At 49.5% G+C, this 22717-nt stretch overlaps 1 protein-coding gene across 4 annotated transcripts in view; it reads right to left on the minus strand.

The window, feature by feature from the left end:
* The window catches only part of DNM2 (dynamin 2), an 82650-nt gene that overhangs the window by 21016 nt on the left and 38917 nt on the right, over positions 1–22717 (minus strand). For 2 of the 4 annotated variants that reach the window (XM_039873184.1, XM_039873182.1), the window contains exons 3-11: positions 20945–21094; positions 19313–19516; positions 17062–17160; positions 13512–13672; positions 10205–10347; positions 5891–6026; positions 4564–4631; positions 2466–2604; positions 1384–1470 (exon numbers count right to left, since the gene is read on the minus strand). In XM_039873184.1, the coding sequence (XP_039729118.1) occupies positions 1384–1470; positions 2466–2604; positions 4564–4631; positions 5891–6026; positions 10205–10347; positions 13512–13672; positions 17062–17160; positions 19313–19516; positions 20945–21094 (1187 nt within the window). Of the gene's footprint in view, positions 1–1383; positions 1471–2465; positions 2605–3794; positions 3934–4563; positions 4632–5890; positions 6027–10204; positions 10348–13511; positions 13673–17061; positions 17161–19312; positions 19517–20944; positions 21095–22717 lie in introns of all 4 variants that reach the window. The other 2 variants (XM_039873181.1, XM_039873183.1) reach the window with 1 other exon arrangement.

Consider the following 22717-nt stretch of genomic DNA (forward strand, 5'->3'; position numbering starts at 1 on the left):
AAGGCCTCACAATTAAGGAAGATTAGGCCAACAGAGCAGAGTGAGACAGCCCAGCGTGGTGTCACCGGCATAGCCTCTGGGACTGACTGTAGACTCAGTTTGGCCACTGCCTGGCTGTGTGGAGGTGGGGACAAGAGGCCCACTGCCAAGGGTTAAAAAAGTCACAGGATGTAGTCTTTAGCTAGCAGGTAGCATTTTATAAGTGTCACATTTAAACAGCAAATACAATGTGGCCAGGTAAGAATATTAAAATGAAACACACACACATATACGTAGGCACAGGAGTCAGCCAGGATGTCATCTCGGATAAGGGACAGGCCCTTAAAACAGTACCCTGTCACCTCATTGTATCTCTGAACGCTTACTAGGTTGGACCCTGTGGAATTGCTGGAAAATACTGGGGTGCTCCATCCAGGGAATCCACTGTTGCTGGTCTTATAAAGCCTGAATCCTGTCACCCTAGAGCCCGTGGTTCGAGCCTGGCAGTGTTGACAGTGGGGGAAATCAGGCATTACGGTGTGTGTGGAGGAGACAGCAGCATCCTTGCCAAAAAATGACAACAATGAACTGGACTCTCTCAAGCTTCTGACAGAGCTTCCAGGCCACAGACGCTGCGAGGCAGCAGGGCACAGGTTGGCTGGAGAAATCCTCCGAAGGGCAAATGAGCCAGTTCCTTGTCCATCAATGTCAAGGGGGTAGGAACCATTCTAAACAAGATGATATCACAACAACATACAGCACATCAGCTTGTTTCAGTTCTGGTTTGAACAAACAGCTGCCGAGAGACCACGGCAGACAACTAGCGGAGAGTGACTCAGACCAGGTGTTGGGTCATGCCCAGGTCCTGAGTGCATTCAGCAGGAGACGTATGAGACTCACACCATTGCTACTTGGAGGAGTCACACTCTCTACCTTTGTGTGTGCTTAGATGGTCTTCACAAGAAAATTAAAACCAAAAAAGCACCCTAATGTCCTCTGGCAGGCAGGCAAATAGATAAACGGGCTGTGGGCCACATATTCAACCATTAAAAGCAACAAACTTCAGATACACCACAAACAACAGGGATGAATCCTGAATACATCATGCTGAGAGAAAGAAGTCAGAATCAAAAAGCTACGTACCGTAGGAGATCATTCATAGAACATTCTGGAAAAGGCAAAATGATAGGGACAAGGAGCAGCCAAGTGGTTGCCAGGGCCTGGAGGTCAGGGAGGGATTGACGAAAAGAGGCAAAGGATGGGAATTTTGGGGGGTGACAGAACCATTCTATATCTTGATTGACGTGGGGGTTACTGTATACATTTGTCAAAACTCAAAAGACTATACACTCAAGATTTATTGTAAGTAAATTATACCTGAAAATTAAAACGAAAAGTCAATACCTGGTCCTTGGTTCTCCCCTCCCGTTCCCGGATGTAAGTGGTGACGATTCGCTCTGTCTCCTCTCTCAACCGGGGGTAGGAGCTAAGCTAGGGGGGAAGCAGAGTGGCAGCGTTGGCTGGGTCCTCACGGCCTGGGAAGCAACGCGAACCACACCGAAAACACGAGGGAAGGTGGTGACGTGGGGTGGGCCCACCGAGTCCCCACCTCACTCCTGTCTCATAGCTGCTCCAGCTGGGAGACAAGGGGACAGTGGGGGGACAGTGGGCCAGAGAGAGTGACAGGGTGCCCACACACAAGCAGAGATGCTTTTTGAGAGTGTGATTTGGAGGTGGAAAGTGGCAGAGAAAGAGAGCGACAGTCATCCCCCTCCCGCCCAGCGCTGGGCCAGAGCAGGGACACCGAGTGCAATTAAAGGTGCCAGGTCACCGGGGCGAGTGCCCTCGCCCTGCGCATGAGCACACAGCGCTTGCTGTAGGACAGTGGGCCGGCATCTGGGCTATCTACCTCGGCGGGACCCCGTGCAGAAAACCATTCTCTACCATCTCATCTTCGGAACCACTCCTCTAACACCCCCAGAGCCTCAGCCTTTGCAGCGGTAACCAAACACATACATGGGGAGCCCACCCTCCACGGTTTGCGCAAAGTCCATAAGTTGGGGAAAATTGAGCGGACAGTCAAAATCACTCATGGAAAACCTAGTAAATGTCCCATGACATAAGAACACGCAGTCCTGCACACTGCAGTGTTTCACCGTTCTGGTGATAGTTCGGGAACCCCCTTCTCTGAGGGTCCCAGGGATGGGCACGGACTCTCATCCCCGCTGCTTAGTAAACGCATTTGGCAACATCAAAGGCCTCTCAGCACCTTCAGTAGCCCAAGCTGCAAAGGTGGAACACATGTGCAATGCAACGTCCCCCATTTTATCTGCCGATGCAAAGCTGAGACATCGCTAGGTGACAACTGGCCCTAGGTGGGGGGTTCCTGCCGAGGTGGACTCTCCCAGATACATGGTTAAGACTAACAACAGAGGGAGAAGATGGGGGACAAATGTGTAGGTGATAACAACAAAACCTTCTGTTACCTTCTCAGCACACTTTTTAATGACTGTGGCCAGTTCTGAGACCACGAGATCAACACACTTCAAACTCGGCTCTTTGAGTTTTACAATCTGTTTTTTCACAATGGCTTCAAAGGCCATGTCGGGGGTGAAGAGCCCCGTCCTGGGTCATGCAGAGGGTGGGACCAAGTAGAAAGACACCCAGGGATAGTGCAGGCCACACACCCGGGACGGGAGACAGAGAGAGAGAGAAACGAGAGTCAGCTGGTTAGTGACATGCATGGAGGAGCCTGTGCCTGCATTTGCCCCAGAAGCTGCTTCAGATCAAAGAGGCATCCTGGGTCTGAGGGCTGGGCTTGGTCTGGGGTGTAATTATTGAAGTGCTTTGTCAGTGTCATCGCATAGATGGATAAGGGTGTATGAATGCCTTAAATTTCCATATCTGTGACAACAGCCTCCAGGCTGATAATCTCCAACCCATCTAGGTTTCTTTCCCCTCCCTTTTCTAATCGAAGAAGCTTAAGAAGCAAATGTGGGCTTTTCTAGACTGAGAACAGAGGCTCAAGCAGAAATCCCCTGCCTGGGAAGGCCAACCCAGAGCTCTACGGCCATTGTGGACGTGCAAGCACAAACCACCCACCGGGAAGCGCTTCAGCTGCCTAGCCAGAGTGTGCTGCCCTGGGAACCAGGCCCTTGGGGAGCCCAGCGCATCCTGCCAGGTGGAGGCAGTGGCCTGTGAACACAGGCACACGGGCACTTGTGACCTAGTAGATCTAAGGATGGGCTGCCTGGGGGTGGGGGACAGCCTTGCTCCTAAGGGGAGCAAGTGAACTGGCGGGGGCGGTTAGGAGCCAAGCCAGCTCTGGGACCTGAGCACTCATAATGCTATTGGTTCAGACCTTTCTTGGCACCTTGGGGACAGAGAAGTGGCTAGCTCAAGGGAAGCCTGAGGGAACCAGGAATTTGTCAAGAAGGGGTGACCACCAGAAAGGTTCGGGGAGCTTGGCCTCCAGCAGCTGACGCGGGGTCCCTCTCTGCTTCCCAGAAGGCAGCAAAGCAACAGCCCAACGACACCCCCAATTCCATCAGACACATGCTAGGCTTGGTATCAGGATCCCAGGGAGCCCTGCCCACCGGTCTGGCCAGTTCTGGAGGCCTGGCACCCCCCGGTTGCACCCAGGCTGACACGCCCCCACCCCAGCCTTTGGGAAAAGGCCACGTTCTCAGAAACCGAGGCAATCTGGGGGGAAAGGCACCATGGGGCACAGGCTGAAGCGGTGCTGGGAGCCTGATACCAAAGCCCTGAACCCCAGTTTCCACGCGGCCAGGAGTCCCCTGCCAAGGGGCCAATACCTTACTGGTACACTGCCTAACTGTATTGATTAGCTCCTGGATAACCAGGTCGACACATTTCAGACAGGGCTCTTTCAGCTTGACGACCTGCTTTTTCACAATGGCCTCGAATGCCAGGTCCGGGGTGAAGAGCCCGGTCCTAAAACCATCCGAACCCGGGGGCAGGGGAGATAAGTCAGAGAGAAACAAAGCACGGTCAGCAATTTCACAGCCACGGGCCGGGTTCCCAAGAAAGAACCAAGGTCACGGCAAGTCTGCGGTCACGATGCCTGCGTCCACTACCCAAAAACCCCAAGGGTACCCTGAAGGCCCGTAGCAATTTGAGACTGGACAACTGGAGTGACTTCTTTTGTTGGAATATTGAGGGGAACGAGGAGGCTCACAGGGGACCCGTGGTGGGGACGAATGTTGGGCTCCTATAATCATAACTCATATTTATTTCCCCAACACACCGCCCAGGGGAAATATGCAATGAGCTTCTTGGCTGACTGCGATAGTTAGGGCTCATGCCAACCAACTGGGCAGTTTAACCAGTGTTTAATCCAGGGGCAGCAGATAGCCCTGTGGTCCACGACAGATTCACACAGGATTGAGCACATCCACCTTTGTGGGCTCTTGGAGACTCAAAAGGAGAGACTTATACCTACTAAGAACTACCCTGTCAAGGCTTCACAATTGGGGCACCCAGAGGTTTAGGGGGGGCCAACTGGCTGGAGGGCGGCACCGCAAGGGTGAAGGGAACAATGGCGACTCTCCCCGCGGAACTTGCCTGACTCCATGAATGTTCTTAATGGCGTAGCTGATCTCCCGTCTTAAGTCTTTCTCATCAAACTCCATCTGAGAACAGAGAAACAAATGCATGCAGGGAGGTACCTGGGGCACCCACACAACAGGTGTATATTTGGGGAATGTTATCTCCTGTGTGCATTTGTATTCACATGGCGGAATGTTACATTGGTCAACATTTTAAAAAATACTAAAACTTAGTATCAGCAAGGATGCCGTGAAACTAACTCTTGCTCTCTTGGGGCAAACATAAATTCAAATAAACTTTCTTATGAGCTACTTGCAGTACAAATCAAGAATCTCCAAAAATATACCTAAACTATCACCTGGTAGTTTTAAATGCTCTAGAAATTTATCTTGAGCAATTAATAAAGAACTAGCTACATTTGCAGAACTATTCATAACTGCTAGAAAATGTGAAAACGACCTAAATGTCTGACAATGGGAGACTGGTTAAATGCATGACACGGACAACTATAAAATTAAATATTGTTTTGTCACTGACAATGCATGAAATGCTTACGACTAGTTTCGAAAGACGGCCACTACATGAAAAAAAGCAGGGTACAAAGACACATAATTTTTAAAAACAATATATATGTGCAAACGAGTATAGGTGAATATATGTGCCGTGTTCGTGTATATACAGGGCTTATTCATTTGCACAGAAATGATTCTAAAAGGATACACATCCAGGTGTTAACAGGAGTTGTCTGTGGGTGTTGGCAGTTTTTCGGCTTTTAGGTTTTGATCTTTAATTGAAAAAAAAACAAAACTTTACTGGCTTTTATCAAAACAGTATATGGTCTCAGTAAAAAGAAAAACTTCAAGTAAATTTTGAAAAGAATCTCAAATCCCAGCACTGAGAACTGTAAGAATATCCTTACAGATCTATAGAAAGACACACATCTAGACCCACGTGCAATTTCATATGGAAGGAAATTATAAATGTAATCTTTGTGTTATGTTGCACATCCTGGCTCTATAACCTGTTTTTTTCCCTTTTCAACATGCTGGGGACGTTTTCCCATATGAAACAACCTCTATTTTCTACGTATTTTGCAAAGAACATATACTGGTTTTTGTTAGAGGAAAAAAAATGAAACTTTTTGTACCCTTCTTTCCAGTAAGCTGCCTGCTCAAGGAAGGAAGCTGGTGGGGACACTTCCCCTGGGCCGTGCTCTGCCCACAGCAGGCTCAGGCCTGGAGACAGAGGCGTAAGACCTTGTGCCCTGGGAATAGGCCTGGCTCAAGGCTGAGCAACCGGGTGCCTGAGCAGAGACAGGAGGGCTCAGCTCGGAGCACACTACCTTCACCAGCTCAAAGGGAAACCGTTCGTGGAAGATGCGATTGATTCGGGCGCCCCCGGAGAGCTCCAGCGTGTCCACTTGGTCTCCAGAGCCCTCGATCCTCTTTTCAAAGTCCACCCCAAACTGCTGGACCATCCTATTAGGAAAAAGAAAACCCGAACGTCAAAGCAGAGGTTTCAACACAGCTTCGGTGTTGTCCCTAGTCAAGCCACAGCCAATTTTCCTCTTCTCATTTTTCAGTCGCAAAATGTATGTGTAGGTAAAAATAAACAAAATTCAGGAGCTGCAAGTGGTAAGCATTCGCTAGGTAGCAGGCCTGCTACAATTATTCATTCACAATGGAAAGGGGTGCAGTTATTACTCCTACTTTGCATATGACAAGGGTGAGGTACAGAGGTCATGGCTTAGCAACCTCACCTCTGCCCTGAGGCCTGGCCTGATCCAACAGGACCATAGCGTGAAAAGGTAGTCCCCTCTCCACAGTTCTGGTGGCTTCTGCCAGTTCCAACACCTCCCAGCCTGGGTGGGTGGGCACTCTGCCAGGTGGCTTTGCCCCTCTGAGCTTTAGTTTCTTCACCTGCAAAGTAGGTTGATTTAACAGCCCCTCCACACGGGGTCATTGTGAGGATTCAAGGACTTTCCAGATTTCATCAACTCTGAGAAGTCATCGATCCCAAAAGGCACCATTGGTCTACGCACCCACACAAAAAAAATCCTGTTGATTAATGGTAATTGACCTAAAACTTCTGAATTCAGAGAAGTCAGAATTTTTTTTAAAGTGCTCACATAACTGACAAAATGTGGTAGTACCACCTGTGTCCCTCAGAACCCAGCCTTTGAATGGCATCTCAAGGTGTTGATTAGTGCCGTGACAATGTGAGCAGTAGAGAAGAACTAAGATATTTATTAGTGTCTTGGTTTTCCTTAGCATCTCTAATCACTACCCCCTTGCACTGTCTGCCTTAATCATTTCCTCATTTCCGTCCCCCAAGTTCTGGATGTACTGAAGTGCAGGCATACCTTGGAGATATGACAGCTTCAGTGCCAAACCACCCCAATAAAGCAAATATCACAATAAAGCAAGTCACACAAATTTGAGGGGTTTCTCAGTGCACGTAAAAGTTATCTTCACACTACACTGCAGTCTATTAAGTGTCCGATAGCATTATGTCTAAAAAAAAAAAAAAAAATCAATGTGCCTTATTTTATTGCTAAAAAATGCTAACCATCATCTGAGCCTGTTGGAAAAATGGCGCTGAGAGACTTGCATGAAGCAGGGTTGCCACAAACCTCAATTGGTAAAAAACACAGGACTTGAAAAACTCAGTAAAACAAGGTGTGCCTGTATTGTGTTGGGGTTTCTCCAGCAGAGAGAAGCCAGCTCTTGAGGAGCAAATGCAGATGTCAGCACAGCTGGGCGGCCGGGCCCCGTCCATGAGCACCAGTCTCCCAGAGCCCCGTTATCAACTGTCACAGGTTGAACTGTGTCTCCCAAATTCATGTTGATGTCCTAAGCTCCAATATCTTTGAATGCGACCCTATTTAGAAACAGAGCCACTGCAGTTGTAATTAGTTAAGATCAGGTCACGCTGGGGTAGGGTGGGCCCCTAGGCCCACATGACTGGTGTCCTTAGAAAAAAGGGAAATTTGAATGCACACAGGGAAAAGCCATGTGAAGTTGAAGGCAGAGACTGGGAATACCAAAGCCTGCCGGCAAACCACCAGAAGCCCCCAGAAGGAACCAACCACGCTGACACCTTGATCCCGGACTTTTGGCGTCCAGAACTGCAAGACAACAAATTTCTATTGTTTAAACCTCCCAGTTCGTGGTACTTTGCCATAGAAAACAAATACGGCAGCATCCAGGGGAGGTAAGATGTCTATGATGACCAGCGGTCACCAGAGACAAGTGCTTGTGAGTGTACAACACAATCACTCGTCTAGGGAACGGGCATTCCTGTTTCTAGTTCTAGAAGGGGAGAGATCCAGGTGCAAAACAAAGAAGCTGAGGGAGGAGAGTCTGAAGGATGCTCCCATTCCCTCTGCCTGGGGAAAGAACCTGCCAGAGGCTTTTAAATGATATGTATTCTAGTCACAGGATGGAGCTGGGAGGTAAAGAAGGCAGAGTACAATGTTGTTCCCTGACATGGAGTGATGACCAACCTACCATAATGGTGGTGATAAAAGTAAAAATGGTTAGCTTTTCTGTCGTAGGCTTCCTGTGAGCCACGTACCGCACAACCTGTGCATGACCTGCGGACCTGCAGGCATGGGCACCAAGAACACTTCTGTGCAGATAGTATAAGTGATAGCGATTTGAATTTAAGTGCCCCTCAAACCAGAGACCCCCCCCTCCTTCAGGACTCTGCCCTGCAGGAATCCTCCCATGGGTGCTCAAGGATGAATTTGAGAAGCATATGTGGAAGCAAAAAATACCCATATGTCCCCTACAGGTGTCAGTCAGGTCACGGGAATAACCTGTGAGACAGGCCAGGTGGCCAAGAGAAAAGGAAGGCTCTCAATGATGCTTCTGTCATCTGCTCTTATTCTCTCGCAAGGCAACAACCTGAAGACGGGAACCAGGGTACAGAGGACGGAGGGAGAGTTTTCACGGTCAGTCCCTTTGCATCATTTTTATGATAAAGGCAAAAGGGGAAGTCGCGCAATAAGCCAGTCAAAGAAACAACCACTAGCGGGGAAGGAAGGAGCGGGGCTTCCGCTTGTCTGTGTGACCTGCGGCCCGGAGGAGGAGCTGGGATCTGCGGATAAGATGCTAAAGAAGGAAGGGCCAGCCCTCCTGGGAGGCTGCAGCTGACAGCAGTGCACCTCCACTGTGATGTCAAAACCACCTGCAGGGCACTGGTGAAAAATGACAGCGTGCTAAATCCTCGGGGGTGGGGACATCTGTAGAGGGCATCCCCTGGCCTAGTCCTGTCAAAAGTTTCTCAAGCAGCACTATGGTATTTTCACAAGTTCCCCCAATGACCACATAAGATGACAGCTGCCACTGTCCTCATTTTAGGGGCAAGGAAAGCATGGTCACCTGTCAGTGGTCGCCTAGCAGGCCGTGGCCTCTACGGCACACACAAGACCATATCTCCTCTTGAAGTCTGCAGAGGACCAGCATTTGCTCTGTAGAAAGCTTTGCAGAATGCAGCTGAAGTTGTCTGAGCATAAAAGGATTCTCGCCCCAATCCCACCACCATGTACCGCTGCATGGCTGAGAGGGTGGGGGAATGTCAGACCTATGATGGTCACAGGTGGCTGTGTCCCTCTGCTGTGCCTACGGGTCTTATGCATAGCACCATATGCCATATGAGCTGCCAGGGAGTTTCCAGAATCCACTCTAACAAAGCTGTTCCAGTGCTTAGGATCTCTGGCAGGGCAGAAACTGGGAGTGTGGGAGCAGGAGGGGCCCCAAGTGAGAACCTGGGATTGTGGGGCACACCGACTCCCCCACCTCACAGCTTCACAGCTTCAGTGAGTCCCCCACGACTCCGAGCTGGACTCAGAGTCAGGGTGAGGATTCGAGGAGACCAAGCAGAAGTAGCTGACACAGGATTCCGCTCCAGCCCTACCCCCATGTCTGTCCTCCCTGCAGCAGCCAGAGGGCGCCTGTGAGCACCTGAGTCAGGCCATGCCCATTCTCCGCTCAGAAACCTCTATGGTTCTCACCTCACTCAGAACAAAAGCCAAAGTCCTTCCCATTGCCCTGAACACTCTGCCCTCACCACCTCCCCTCCCCCATCCCCCCCACCGGCCCCCGCCTCCTCCTCCCTCCTCCTTCCCTCTGCTTCAGCCACATGGCCCTCCTCCATAGGCTGGGCATGGTCCTGCCTCTGGGCCTTTGCACTGGCCAGGCCCCATTCCCCAGGACTACGTGCTTCCCTCCCTCGCCTCTTCAGGCCTTTGCCTGACTCCTGCCATCACCATCTCGGAGAGGCTTTCTTGACCACTCTATTTCAATGGTACCCCACACCCACCCTGGCACTCTCTAGGCCCTCCCCCACTTTAACATTTTATCATTTTGCATACTACACATTTTCTTATTTACTTATTTCCTGTCTCATCCTTCCTCTTCTCCCTTTTCTGAGGACATGGGGCAGGGATGGGCATCTGCCCAATCACCTTGGTGACCTCGGTGCTCGGGACAGGGCCTGGCACACAGGAGGCCTTTGGTAAATGAGCAGATGGATAAAAACAAGGAAGAATGAACTGAAAGATAAGTGAGGATCGCTGCCCAGCCTAGACCTGGGACCCTGCGGCTGGGAGGAGGCCCAGGGGAGCCAGGCTGGGCGTGTAGGGGACACGTACTGCAGCAAGGCTTTGGTTTTGCGTGTGGGGTCATCGGGCCGGAAGTTCTTGTACTCCTCCACCTCCTTCTCCAGGGACAGCAGCTGGCTCTGCAGTTTGCTACGCAAGGTTGGCAGTGACTCCCGGATGTGGTTGGTTAGTTGCTGTGGGAGAGAGGCCAGAGGTCATAGGTCAGTGTAGTCAAAAGGAAGGAGCAGGTCCACTCCATCCTCCGAGAACCATGCCATGATGGCCCCCCAACCAAGCCCATTACACCCCTCGGCCTCAAGGAAAAACGACAAGACATCCAGCTGGAGTCACGCTTGTGGCACAGGGCTGCCCACGGAGATGAGGGGCTGCGGACAGCCCCCGGGGCCTTTGTGGCACAGATCATTGGGGTGTCCACACCAGTACACATGATTGTGTGCAAGGACCAGGCACAGCAACATGTGTGCTGACCCAGAATAGCCTCCCACAAGTGCTGCTCAGTGAAAAGCCCAGGAGGCCGCCACAGGACCACAGACTGAAGGACTGACAGACAGATGACAATCTGTGTGGACTGTGCGACACTGGGAAGATGTGCGGACACGGGAACGGGCCCTGCAAACTAAGTCAGAAACACTCCCAGCAAAGGTATGGCACATACGCAGGGAGTGTTCCCTTCTGTGCAAGACAGAGAAAGCGTAAGAACATGTTTTCATTTGCAGGAACAGAGAGAAGGAAGATTCGCGAGACACACATTGAAGAAAAAGGGCAGAATGGAGCAGGTGGGCGGGAAGGAGACATTCCCCGCAGCCCCTTTCTCCTCTACTGTTCTGCTTTTGTATCACGTGGATCTGTTCATACTCATAAGTTTTGAAAGGAGGCAGCACTGCAGAAAAGATTAAGGAATGAGTCTTAAGATGTGTCGTTAGAGAAAAAGCCAGATACAGAACCGTGGGTAAACACTGCTCAGGTGGGAAAGATAGGTGGGACGGAGGGGACAAGAGTGTCCCTCTGGGCCCTGAGTGTCTCTTGAAGGAAGCTCAGGAAATGATGATACTGGCCACCTCTGGGGAGGGGACCTGTCATGAGATGGGAGGAAATGGGATATTCATTGTATTTGGCTGTATGACTTTTATTATTAATAATAATAATAATAATATGTTGTTGTTATTATTATTATTATTATAGTGGAGTGAGAAAAGAGAGAAAGGAAGGAAAGGGGAGGGGAGGGAAGAAGAGGAAGGAAGGAAGGAAGGAAGGAAGGAAGGAAGGAAGGAAGGAACAAAAGCCATAAAATTAGCTAATACCCCAAAAGTGAAAACTGGCGATGCCATCTGACATACAGTAAAAGAAGTTACAAAGTACCCATCAAGCCAGACACAAGGCGTGAAGGCGCACTATACTCTGCTGTATGAATGAGGGCTACCCCGAAGTCCTCTGTGACCCACTGGCCCACACAGGTCCCCCTCTGTGGGAGCTGCAGGTCTCTAAGGGCAGGGAGCTACAGTATGTGCTCTGTGGACCACTCTGGTCTCCGACAGCGTCCTAGAACCTCGAGCATTATAGCAGCTCCCTGTAGCTCATGGGGAACCACAGCAGAGGCAGGACCACAGCTCCAGGAAGCACCTGATGGGGAGCCAGGCCCCCAGGAGGCCAGCTGGGCTGCTGGACCTCAGACGCCTCTGAGGCCCCAGCTGCCCGCAGGGGAGTTTTACTTCCTATGCCATTTCTCCGCCCCCCTGCCCAGGCAGACCGGGTTCCATTCCTGGAGGGCCCCTCCCCCTGGACGCTTCCTTCCTTCTTTGCTCCCCTGAGCTGCAGTTTCTGACTTCCTGCACTATGCCCGCTCTCTTCCTGGCCCACGTTACTACCTAACACTTGATCAAGCATTTATCTGGTGACTTGTTCCAAGTCTGTCGTCACCCCATTAGAAATCTGTCTTCTCAGATTAAGAAGTACAAATTGGCAGTTACAAAATAGTCATGGGGATGTCAGATGGGTACTAGACTAACCAGGGAGAATCGCTTCGTAAATTAGATAAATGTCTAACCACTATCTGTACACCTGAGACTAATATAAAATAATACTGAACGTCAACCCTAATTGAAAAATTGAAATTTGCCTTCCCAGAGGACAGGGCCCTGCTCTCATGTAGCCACTGTGTCCCCATGGTGTACATGAAAGAATGACTCTCGGATTGCTGCTCTGAGGCCCTGTCACCATCCGGGAAGCTGCCATAAAATATCAAGGGATGAATGTCTTGCAAGCCCAGATGGGCAAATCGGGACAGCACCTAAGGACCGGCACTGCCTGTTACAGGGTGGCTACATAAGTCCCCATCAGGGACTTGGAGTAAATCGGCACACATGCAAAATGATGTTATTAAAGGCTGCCTTTCTTAACGAAGAAGATAAAAAGCCATGCCAGTGGCCTCCGAAGTGAGACTGCTTAAACAGATGAGGGCCCATGTGCCTAGGAAATACTACACAGCCACAAAAGACAAAGAGAAGGGCTCTTTTCCACATGCACAGAGCTCCGAGAGAAACTGCTAAATAAAAATGTCATCGTTTATGGTAAGAAAGGGAGAATGTGATTCTCAAAAGTCCTTTTTGCTTTTATGGCCAGAAAGTCAAGCAGTACCAACAGTGGTGCCCTGTGGGCTGGACGGAGGGGGTGGGGGGAAGCACTGCCTTCTCACTGTCTGACTTTTTAATACTGGTTTTGTTTATAAACCCTGTGAATATCTTACCTATATAAAAAAAGGAGCGACAGAAAAAAAAGCAAAATATTGGAGCTGCTGGCATTTGGTATGTGCTGCATTTCACTGAGCACTCAGCAGATGCTAGCCCTGGGGGGCAGGGGTAGGGATGACTCCCTACTGATAGATAAGGGAGGATGGGTTCAGAGAGGCTGTGCCCCTGGTCGAAGGCCACCCAGTCAGAAGCTGGCCTGGGCCCTTTTTTTTGGACCCAAGAGGGTCAGGCTCTGAAGTCTTTCCACTTAGCTACTATCTGGTACTGCTGGCTGTCCTGCTTCAGTTCAGTCCAGGTGTTTATAACTCAAGTCGCCGACCTAAGGAACTGTATGCAAACTTCTGGGTATGTGACTAAATAATTAAATGGTCATTAAGATAAACAAACAAACAAACAAACAAAAATAGCAATAGTAATAATATTACTGGTACCAACTTACTGAATACTCACTCTTCACTAGGCCTGAATCAAAGGTGGACTGAACCTATTCTGCTAAAACAAGAGCTGCTCTGGACCAAGGCCAGCGCCACTGCGGATAGCAGCAGTGGTACAGTGCACGGCATGCGCACGGCACAAAACCCCTGCCATACCTGATTCAGAGTCTTCTGTAGGTGTGGGGTGCCCATGCGGTCAGCCATGTGCCGGTAGGCCGGGTGCGAGAGGAAGAACTTCCTCTCAGCTGCCAGCGCCGCGCGAATGTCTTTCTTGCCCTCGATGTCCTTCTGACTGCGGTTCACCACACCAATGTAGCCTGCGGGGAGACAGGGTCAGAGGAGGGTACTGCCAGGTGAGCCAGTGTTTCCATTGCCTGCCCACTGTGGCCCAGGCAAGGGGCTGGGTGAGGTACAGGTGAAGATGTGGATTCTATTCCATCCTACAAGTCACTGACACACTGGGTCACAGGCTGTGTGCATTAGTGGAAACTATACGGAGAACACAAACACACTTGAAAAGCAACACAAGTATTTGGAGGAAGGAGAGATAACATCCAGCCTGGTGAGGGGGGTGGACAGAGGCAAGCTTTGGAGACAGTGAAATCCACAAACTGAGTTTTAAAAACAGGTAAGAAAAAATTCTCAAAAAGAATGGCAATTTGGGGACAGCTAATCTTGCCAGACAGTAAAACCTATGCTAAAGTTATTATAATGGAAAAGGTTGGCTATATTGGGGCGTGAATGTACAGAGAGATGAATGGAACAGAAAGTCCAAAACCACACTCAGCAGCAGATGGAAACTAACATCTAACACCTTAAACTCAGTGGGAAGAAAGATGGATTATTCAATGGCCGCTGTTGGCAAGGTCGGGTGCCTACCAAAATTAATTCTTGAGGGATCAGATTTACATATAAACTATGCAACTCTAGAAGTACTTGAAGAAACATGGGTGAGTTTTATAAACAAATGTATTTATATTAAAATATATACTAAGTGAAACGTTAAGAAACACTTAACCATGAGCACATGAGAAATAGACTTGGGGGAGGGACCTGAGAGACAGGCTCCCGGCTGAGAGCCTTCAGTACCAGTTTTGGAATTTGTTTTCCAAATGTGGAGAAAAATGCTACTGTGAAAAAAAGATCTGTGATATTTGGACACAAAGAGTAGATAGAGAAAAACTAAAGAGGAGGAGAAAAAAAGAGAAGGAAATGAGGAATGGTGTTCAAAAGCCAGAACAACCAGGCGCCCTTGAGCATGAACATGAAGCACTCAGCAATATGGGTCTATGAACGGGTATCGTGAGACATAAAGAGCTCTGCCCAGTGCCCGACACATGGTAGATACTCAATAAACAGAGGCCGTTATTTATTGCCATTCAAGTTGGAAAAGTGGACTGGGTATAGGTGGCAAAGAGCCTTAAGTGATAAACACATGTATTTATAGCCCTTTCTCTCATTAGTTGGTCGGTGGGGGGGCTTTCAATGCTTCTCTTGTAGAGAAGCGGGGTGGCGCCTGCCTAGTCTTGTGCAGACCTGATTGCTTTTTTTCCTCTCCGTATCTGTCATTATGTCCATTTTACAGACAAGGGAACCAAGGCATGCCGGGAGAGGATCAGGAGAACCCAGATCTGAACTCAGATCCATGGGAAGCCCAAGGTCTCTATCATCTGTATCATCTTGAGCAGAAGAAAGCAGTAGGGGCGGAGAGAGGCATCTGGCTTGGGCTTTGGTTCCTCTAAGGTGCCAGGGTTCTGAGTCTTTCATAAACCAAGAAGAAGGATCCAACTGGAGGAATTCTCAGAAATCTGTGAGGCGAGAGGAGAAAACTGAAAGCAAGACTGAGATCATAAGTCAGAAGCCAGCATCTAAGTGAGCAGAGACAGGAAGAGCCACTTTCGTGGAAACAGACAGGAAGGCAGAGGAGGGGAGACGCAGACAACAGTGAGCGAGGAGGGAAGCAGGAAGGTGAGAAGATCCACGTCATCTGACCACTGGGGCAGCAATGCCGAGCCCGACTTACATCCCTCAGAGTGTAAGGTGGTGGCCCACGATGAGTGCAAGGGAGCAGGGAGTCAGGTGGCTGGTAGAGGGCGGGGATGGTGGGGTTTGCTTCACTCTTCAGCCTCCGATCACAGCCAAATGGGGTTTGGGTTTTGCTCCCCGCCAGCCTGTCCTGATATGCAGCCACCTCTCGTCACTCAGTGTATCAGCAGTGCTAGGGGAAAGTGGCCATCAAGGCCTAAATCCCCCCTGCCTATCAGGAATGTTGAAGAGGGAAATCCCAGGAGGAAAAGACCTGAATGGTGCCAGCCAGGTGACAAAGCTGGGAGCTGATCCCCAAGGGAAGGAATGGGGGGAAAAAAGGGAAGCAATTAGGGAAGAAATGGTTTTTTAAAAACTAGATAATCAACACTGTGCCACAACGCAAATCGGAACCAACCTAATTGCCCAACAAATGAGGAATACGAAACGGCCCATGCGCCCCCATATAAGGGACTCCACAGGATCTTTTGAAGTCATCCTGAAGAGTATTTGCCTGTCATGGAGAAATGTTCTGCTATTCTGCTACGTGAAATGGAAAATCAGGTCACAAACCAGCATGGCGCCAAAGGGGCGGCGTTCAAAACCAGCTCCGCCACTTGCGAGTTGAGTGAGTGGGGGTGAGAGATTTAGCTTCTCTGTGCCTTGGATTCTTCAGCCATAGAACAGAGATGAGAATAGAGCCACCACATTGGTCATTATCAGAATGAAGTGGCTGTTACACATCAAGAGCTTAGAACAGTACCTGGTCCGTACCAGACACTTAATAAATGTTTGCTATTCTTACTTTTGAGGAATAAAAATACTTACGGTATACCTGTGAGATGATCTGAACCAAAAACTGAGTCCAATCAGGCCTCTGTCTAGATCCAATTACCAGTTTATAGGGAACTAACATTGGCCAAATCTCGAGTGTGGAACATGATCTGGGTTCTTCCACAAATGAATGTTACGGAAAAAAAACAAAGGGGCTGGGAGGGGTGTTGTGTGAATAGAAACTTAGGTATTTATGTGTAAAATGATATAGCTTGGATTTGATTTATAATCCCCCAGAGGAAAATGACAACAGGAAGTGAGGACATGTGGGGGATTCAAGATTAGCTGTGTGCTGATGACCACTGACTACCTTTCAGGAAGGAGAACCACCAAGTATTCACTAGTGGCTACCTGGGGGAATTAGGCTGTGGGATGATTTTAGTTTGATTTTAGTTTCTTCTTTCTACAGACAGTTGACCCTTGAACGACTCAGGAGTGAGGGGTACCGACCTCCAGTGCAGGAGAAAATCCATGTATAGCTGGAGCTGTCCCCCAGCATATGTGGGTTCCTTACAGGAACTGACCCTGGAACGACCTGGGCTCAAACTGCACAGATCAACTGAACTGTGATCACCTCAACTGCGCGGGTCAATAGGAAAAAATCCATATATAACTGGACCCGCACAGCTCAAACCCACATTGTTCAAGATCAACCGTAACTCTTTTCTCACTGTATCTGGGCACATTTGCCCAGGCTTCAGTAATGAGAACAAAAACAAATTTTATTTTTAAAAAGCAGGAGTGCACCACCTCTTCTGCTCAACCCCACCCATCTTTCCTGCCCTCCCTTGGCCCCATGGCTTCCCGCTGCCCCGCCCCATGGCCACCAGCCCGCCACGGGCCGCACCTCTTCTCAAAGGGAGCAGCTTGTTCTCCAGGACGTCCCTAGCGTCGGTGCCCTCGTCCATCAGGTCGAGCTTGGTGATGACGCCAATGGTCCGCAGGCCTGAAAGAGCCCAGAGGTCAAAGGCGCCACAAGGAAGGAGCCCCAGGCCACCACGGGTCCAACTGGGTGCCCCTACTTCTAGGCCGCGTGACCTGGGACAGCCATAATGTCACCTGCCTGGACCCTAGTTTCCCTCATGTTAACTGAAGACAGTAACAGCACCAATCACAGGGTGTTGGCCATGAGAATAAACCCGGCGTACGGCAAATGTGCAGTCAATAAACGCTGGTCACTGTCACCATCATTCACATGATCAGTGACTGCATCTTGCTGCTGTAATGTCAGGGGACCTCATCCAACTCCCATGACAGAGGCTCCATGCTGTGCTCTCTGCCTGCAAAGTCCTAATAGAACACAGAAACCTGGTGACTGTTTCTAGGGTAACCTTTCATCTGAGTAGCCAGAATTCTGCTCTGGAAGCCACTCGGCGAATTCCACCTCTCCACAAGTCACCCAGATTCAAGAGGACTCTCTCAGCAAAGCCTGGCATGTCCCCTGACCGTCCTGAGGGCCATTTCTGTGCCAGCCGTGTGCATGTGTGTACAGGTGTGCATGTATATGACATTCAGAGGAATGAGAGAGGCCCACGGAGGTCTCTGGTGGGTGCTAAGGTGGGCATCTGGGGAGAGACAGAATGCCCTCCCTGGGGCTCCCACCTGTTCCCATCCTGCTGTGACAGTGGGAGCTAGCATCACCTCTCGGGAGGGCAAAGGGGCCACAGGTGTGAATGTGCGCAAAGCTTGTGCCTCGTCAGAAGGGGAGAAGCAGAGCAAGGTAAAGAGATGTGACGGGGGAGGGGAACTGGGGGCACTGACTCTATTGGACATGTTCAATGTCACCAGAGCATTGGCAACAATGGGGCGCTGAGTGGATGACTGCATATGTATGTCCCTAGGGTAACAGGAAAACATACTCATCACAGAAAAGGAAGTAAAGGTCATCCCATTTTAAAAATGTGCGTTTACATGGAAGAACAAACTCTGAAAGGGTATCTGTCAAGCGTGGCCACCAGTATCTCTGCAGGGGGAGAGGAGCTGTCCCTTTTTAGGTTCTATACTTTAAAATAGTTACATTTTTTGAGTAATAATTATGAATACTTTTGAAGGCAAAAAAAGACTTATTTTTATTTATTTACTTTTTAAAAAGACCCTTTTAAAGAAAGAATGCCAGCATCAAGTTCACTAATGGTGCTTAACTGTATTCACTCAGATATTCTCACCACCTGATCAATCCTCAGCAGCTTCTCTGTCAGTCACACCCCATTTGGTGGGACCAGGCTGTGGGGATGGGGGAGGCTGCGGGCAGGGGTGGCCCCTCCTGAGAAACCGGGCCTAGGATGACCTTGGGGAGGAGCTGGCACAGCCTGTCCACCATGGGACAAAGACGCTCAATGCACAGCCCTAGACTTTAAGGGGCTCGATGTTCAGGGCGGGAAAGGGCCATCAGCAGCCACCCAAAACTGATCACTCCTCTGGGTGTGTCTTGAGGCTGGAAAATGGGGAGCGTGAGTCACAGAGACTGTCTGCCCCAGTTCCTTGCTGGTCCCCAACTCCCTCCAAACCACTATGGAATCAGGCAGTCAGAGGGCATTTTGCAAAATGCATTTCAGTGTGTGTCACACTCCACTAAACCTCCAACACTTTCAGAATAAACCCACTTCCCCATGGCCGTCCACGGGGCCCTGCTCAACGTGCCCTGGTGCCAGCCCCGCCCCCACCTCCAGCTCGCTCTGTTCCAGCCCCACTGGAGGTCTCGCTGTGCCCAGGGCACCCCAGGCTCGAGTCACACCCTGCCTATTTAGGATCCACTATCCATTTTCCTGGAATTTGCCTCTTTTTATTATTCTGGTTTTGCCCAAACCTCGCATCTTCACAGGCCCCTGACCCTTTCCCACCCCGGCCACACTCGAAGGGTTCTATTTTCTTCCAGTGCTTTTTTCTTCCTTCTTGCTTATTGCCTTTTCGAATACTGTCTCCTCCATCAGCTTCTTGGTGGCAGCAACCCAATCAATTATGTCCCCTGCAGAGTTCCCAAGGCCAAAACAGCCTGGCACATGCAGCAAGTGCTTAACTGGAATCACGGGTGCTGCGCAATTCTCAATGCTCTGAGGCACCTGGAAGAGGGAGCTGCTGCTGTAGGGTTGAATGGTTACCTTGGGGGTCAACTTCCTTGGCCAGCTTGAGGGCGTCTGAGTTGGCCAGGTCCATGTTGGCAGGGGTGACGGCGAGGATGAGGCTGCTCTCCCGGCTAATGAATTGCAGGATCATGTCCTTGATTTGGTACTCTATGTCTGGGGGCTGATCCCCCACGGGCACCTTGGTGATGCCCGGGAGGTCGATGAGGGTCAGGTTCAACACTGAGAGGGAAACCAGAAGGAAAGGTCATCAGAGCCCAGGGGAGGGAAGGCACACACAGCCACTGCAGCCACTCAGCCATTTCCTCAAGTGCCAGGGGGCGAGGCCTCAGGATTCCTCCTGCTGCTCCAACCAGATCAGTGTGGGAAGAAGGCCCAGCCGTTTTGATCTAATAACTTCCCTTCTAGGATCCTAGCCTACACACACCCTCCGTACACTCTATTTCAGTGATATAGTTTTAAATGAGGACATCTGCATTTGCACACCGGAATCACAGATGGCTATATAAATTTCAGCCCAGGATTCAGCCAATATCAAGAAACCATTAAAAACAAAAAGATGATACTCTGATAAGAAATACACTTTGAGATGCATTCATACAAAAAAGAGGCATAGGTGATTTTTCTATAATGCTACAATTTGATAAAAGTGGTGAAACATATTATATACACACGTACACATCCATGAATGCTTACATGCGCATTATCATTTGAAGAATGTAAAATATGTTTGTAATACTAAGAGCCAGGGTAGGCTTTTTTGCTATATGTTCTTTTTTGTAATTTTATAATATGAGCCATGTATAGGCATCATTTATTAAAAAAAAAATTCTTTTTTAACATCACAAGGAACCCACACTGAGGACTTGGCGTCTGCTGGAATATTCCCCAAATGCTGGCTGAGTTAGCAATCTGTGCTCTGGGCCAGAGGCTATACATGGCCACAGGCTGCTCTGTTTAAATGATGCAAAGTTTTCAAATCAAGATATTTCGCAGACAAGTCTTTCTTTCTGGATCCTCTTGAGAAACTGGAAGACATGGCTACCTTGGGCTGGTTTCACTTGTCGTTATGCGGCCACCATCAACTGGGAGCCTAGTGCTATCTGCCCCTTTAAAGGCGCATACAAAATTGGCAGTTATGAAACAGCCACGGGGGTGTAAAGAACAGCATAGGGAATATAGTCAATAATATTGTAAAGCTATGTGTATGGTGTCAGGTGGGTACCAGACTTATGGGTGATCACTTCATAAATTATATAAATGTCTGAGCCTATACTATACACCTAAAACTAATGGAATACTAATGTCAACTGTAATTGAAAAATGTCTTTAAAAACATTAAAAAAACACATACATACATACATGCATGCGTGCATGCATACACACATACGTATATACATACAAACATATATAAATGGAACATACAGCCCCAGTCACCATGGCTCCCAACAGTCTTCCTGGTGTGCTGTATTTTTCAAGCTGAGATTAATTTCTCAGTACCACATTCCTATCAAAAGTGGGAAGCTCCAGATCAAGAGGGCTGGATGTGTGTTAAGAAAATGGGAGGGGACATATGTTTTATGATTGTGAGGCCGTCCCAACCCGCGAGCTTTCCTCCACCCGTGACAGGTCTGCGCCCGTGCTGCCTACCGTGTGGTGAGTAGACCCGCAGGTTGATGGGCACTGGGGAGATGCCTTTGTTGGTCCCCGTGACCCTGTCAGTCTCCGCTTCGATCTCCTGCCGGACTTCATCAAAGTCTGTAAACTTTTTGGACTTGCAGTGCAAAAACTCGGCATATTCTGCAAGGGGAAGAAAGATGCTCACAGTGAGAAAGAGAAGCGGTCTTGTAAGTGCGCGGGGAGCAGACGGCCTTGTGAGACAGGCATTTTGCAAGCAGAGAAAGAATTAGTCACAGTTGCTCTTGGAATCTGGGGAGCTTTAGATTCATCCTCATGACAAGTATTTGAGAGGGGCGCTCTTGTAGACCAAACCCCCTTCCAGACCGCAGGGTTCCACAAGGAACACAACTGGCAGAGATCCCATCCCCATGGAACGAACAATCTCATGAAGCATTTTGCAAATCTACGCATTGCGACATATTATGGGTCAAAAAAAAAACCAACCAAACAGGTGGATGTGACCAGCATTTATTCCTTTCTGATGAACAGAAGAGGAAGTAACAGCATACGTCACCCAGAGCGTGGGTGATGTATGTTTGATGAAACTTCTTCTGTGGTGTCATACGTGAGACTGGGTCCCGGGCTGTGATGCAGAACCTCCCATGCTGTGGGTCACAGTCAAAAGAGACAGAAGCTGCTGTCCTTGTGGGACCCCAAGCCACCAGCGTTTGCCAGCAGGCGCTTGTCCCTGGGACTCACTTGTCCTTCCCCAAGGCACCAACAGTATGGGGAACGGGACACAACTGCTGGCCTCACCAAATCTGTCTCAGCGTCTCTCTCTCCTTCCCCCGGCCGTTCGAGGGCCACCCATCTAGACATGAACCCTCAGTACAAACGCTTTCTAGGCAGTTCCTAGAGTAGATATAAGAGGCCTCTTCATGCCTTCTGAGCCGGGGTCTCTGAAAGCCATACTGACACTGAGACGAAGGGGAACAAATAAGTGACAAGGCAGTGCTAGTCCTATCATCGAGCTAGAGAAATCCAAAGCACAGATACGGGAAAGAGCAAGAATAGGAAATGCTCGTTGTGGGGTACACGTGTTACAGTACAATCCAACTTTTCTTTACATTTGAATTTTCGTAGTAAATGTTGGGGACAAGGCTCAGAGATCACAGCTCCTGCAGTGATGCTAAAAAGAGAGCAGTCAGTCATGCGGCAAATGGCCTACAGAAGTGGACCACTGCAGAGATGCGAAGGTATGTACTACCGTGCTCTTTCGAAAATTTAAAACTGGAAATCACCTCACTGTCCACCAGGAGGAGACCTGGCTACAGAGATCAGAGCACAGACATATCAGCAGCCTCAAAAGAAAAGACAGAGATGGAGACCTGGGGCAGAGGAAGGCTGGGCAGATCTAGAATCTCTACCTATAAGTGGAACGAGATAGAAAGACATGAGCGCAAGGAGGTTCGCCGACCCATCACAGCAACCTAACACACGACGGCCAACACTAGCCCTGGCTCGCTCTGGCTGGGACCAGCCTGTGGCACCATTTGCCCTGCATGAGTGATCACCTTAGCAGGCAGGCACCTCCGTGATGCTGGGATCGCAGATAAGGAAACTGAGGCCCAGAGAGGTAACGTGACTTGGCCCAAGCTCAGTGGTGGAGATGGGATTTGGAGTTCAGATAATCTGTCTCCAGGCAGTGGCTCTCAAATCATATGGCCTTTGAGAGGCCATTTACAGTCTCTTCTTCAGCTCTCTGAAGCGCTGTGGCTGGGATCGGGGACTCCATGCAGTCAA

The sequence above is a fragment of the Pteropus medius genome, unplaced genomic scaffold (assembly GCF_902729225.1).
Source record: "Pteropus medius unplaced genomic scaffold, Ma_sr-lr_union100, whole genome shotgun sequence".
Classification (NCBI taxonomy): domain Eukaryota; kingdom Metazoa; phylum Chordata; class Mammalia; order Chiroptera; family Pteropodidae; genus Pteropus; species Pteropus medius.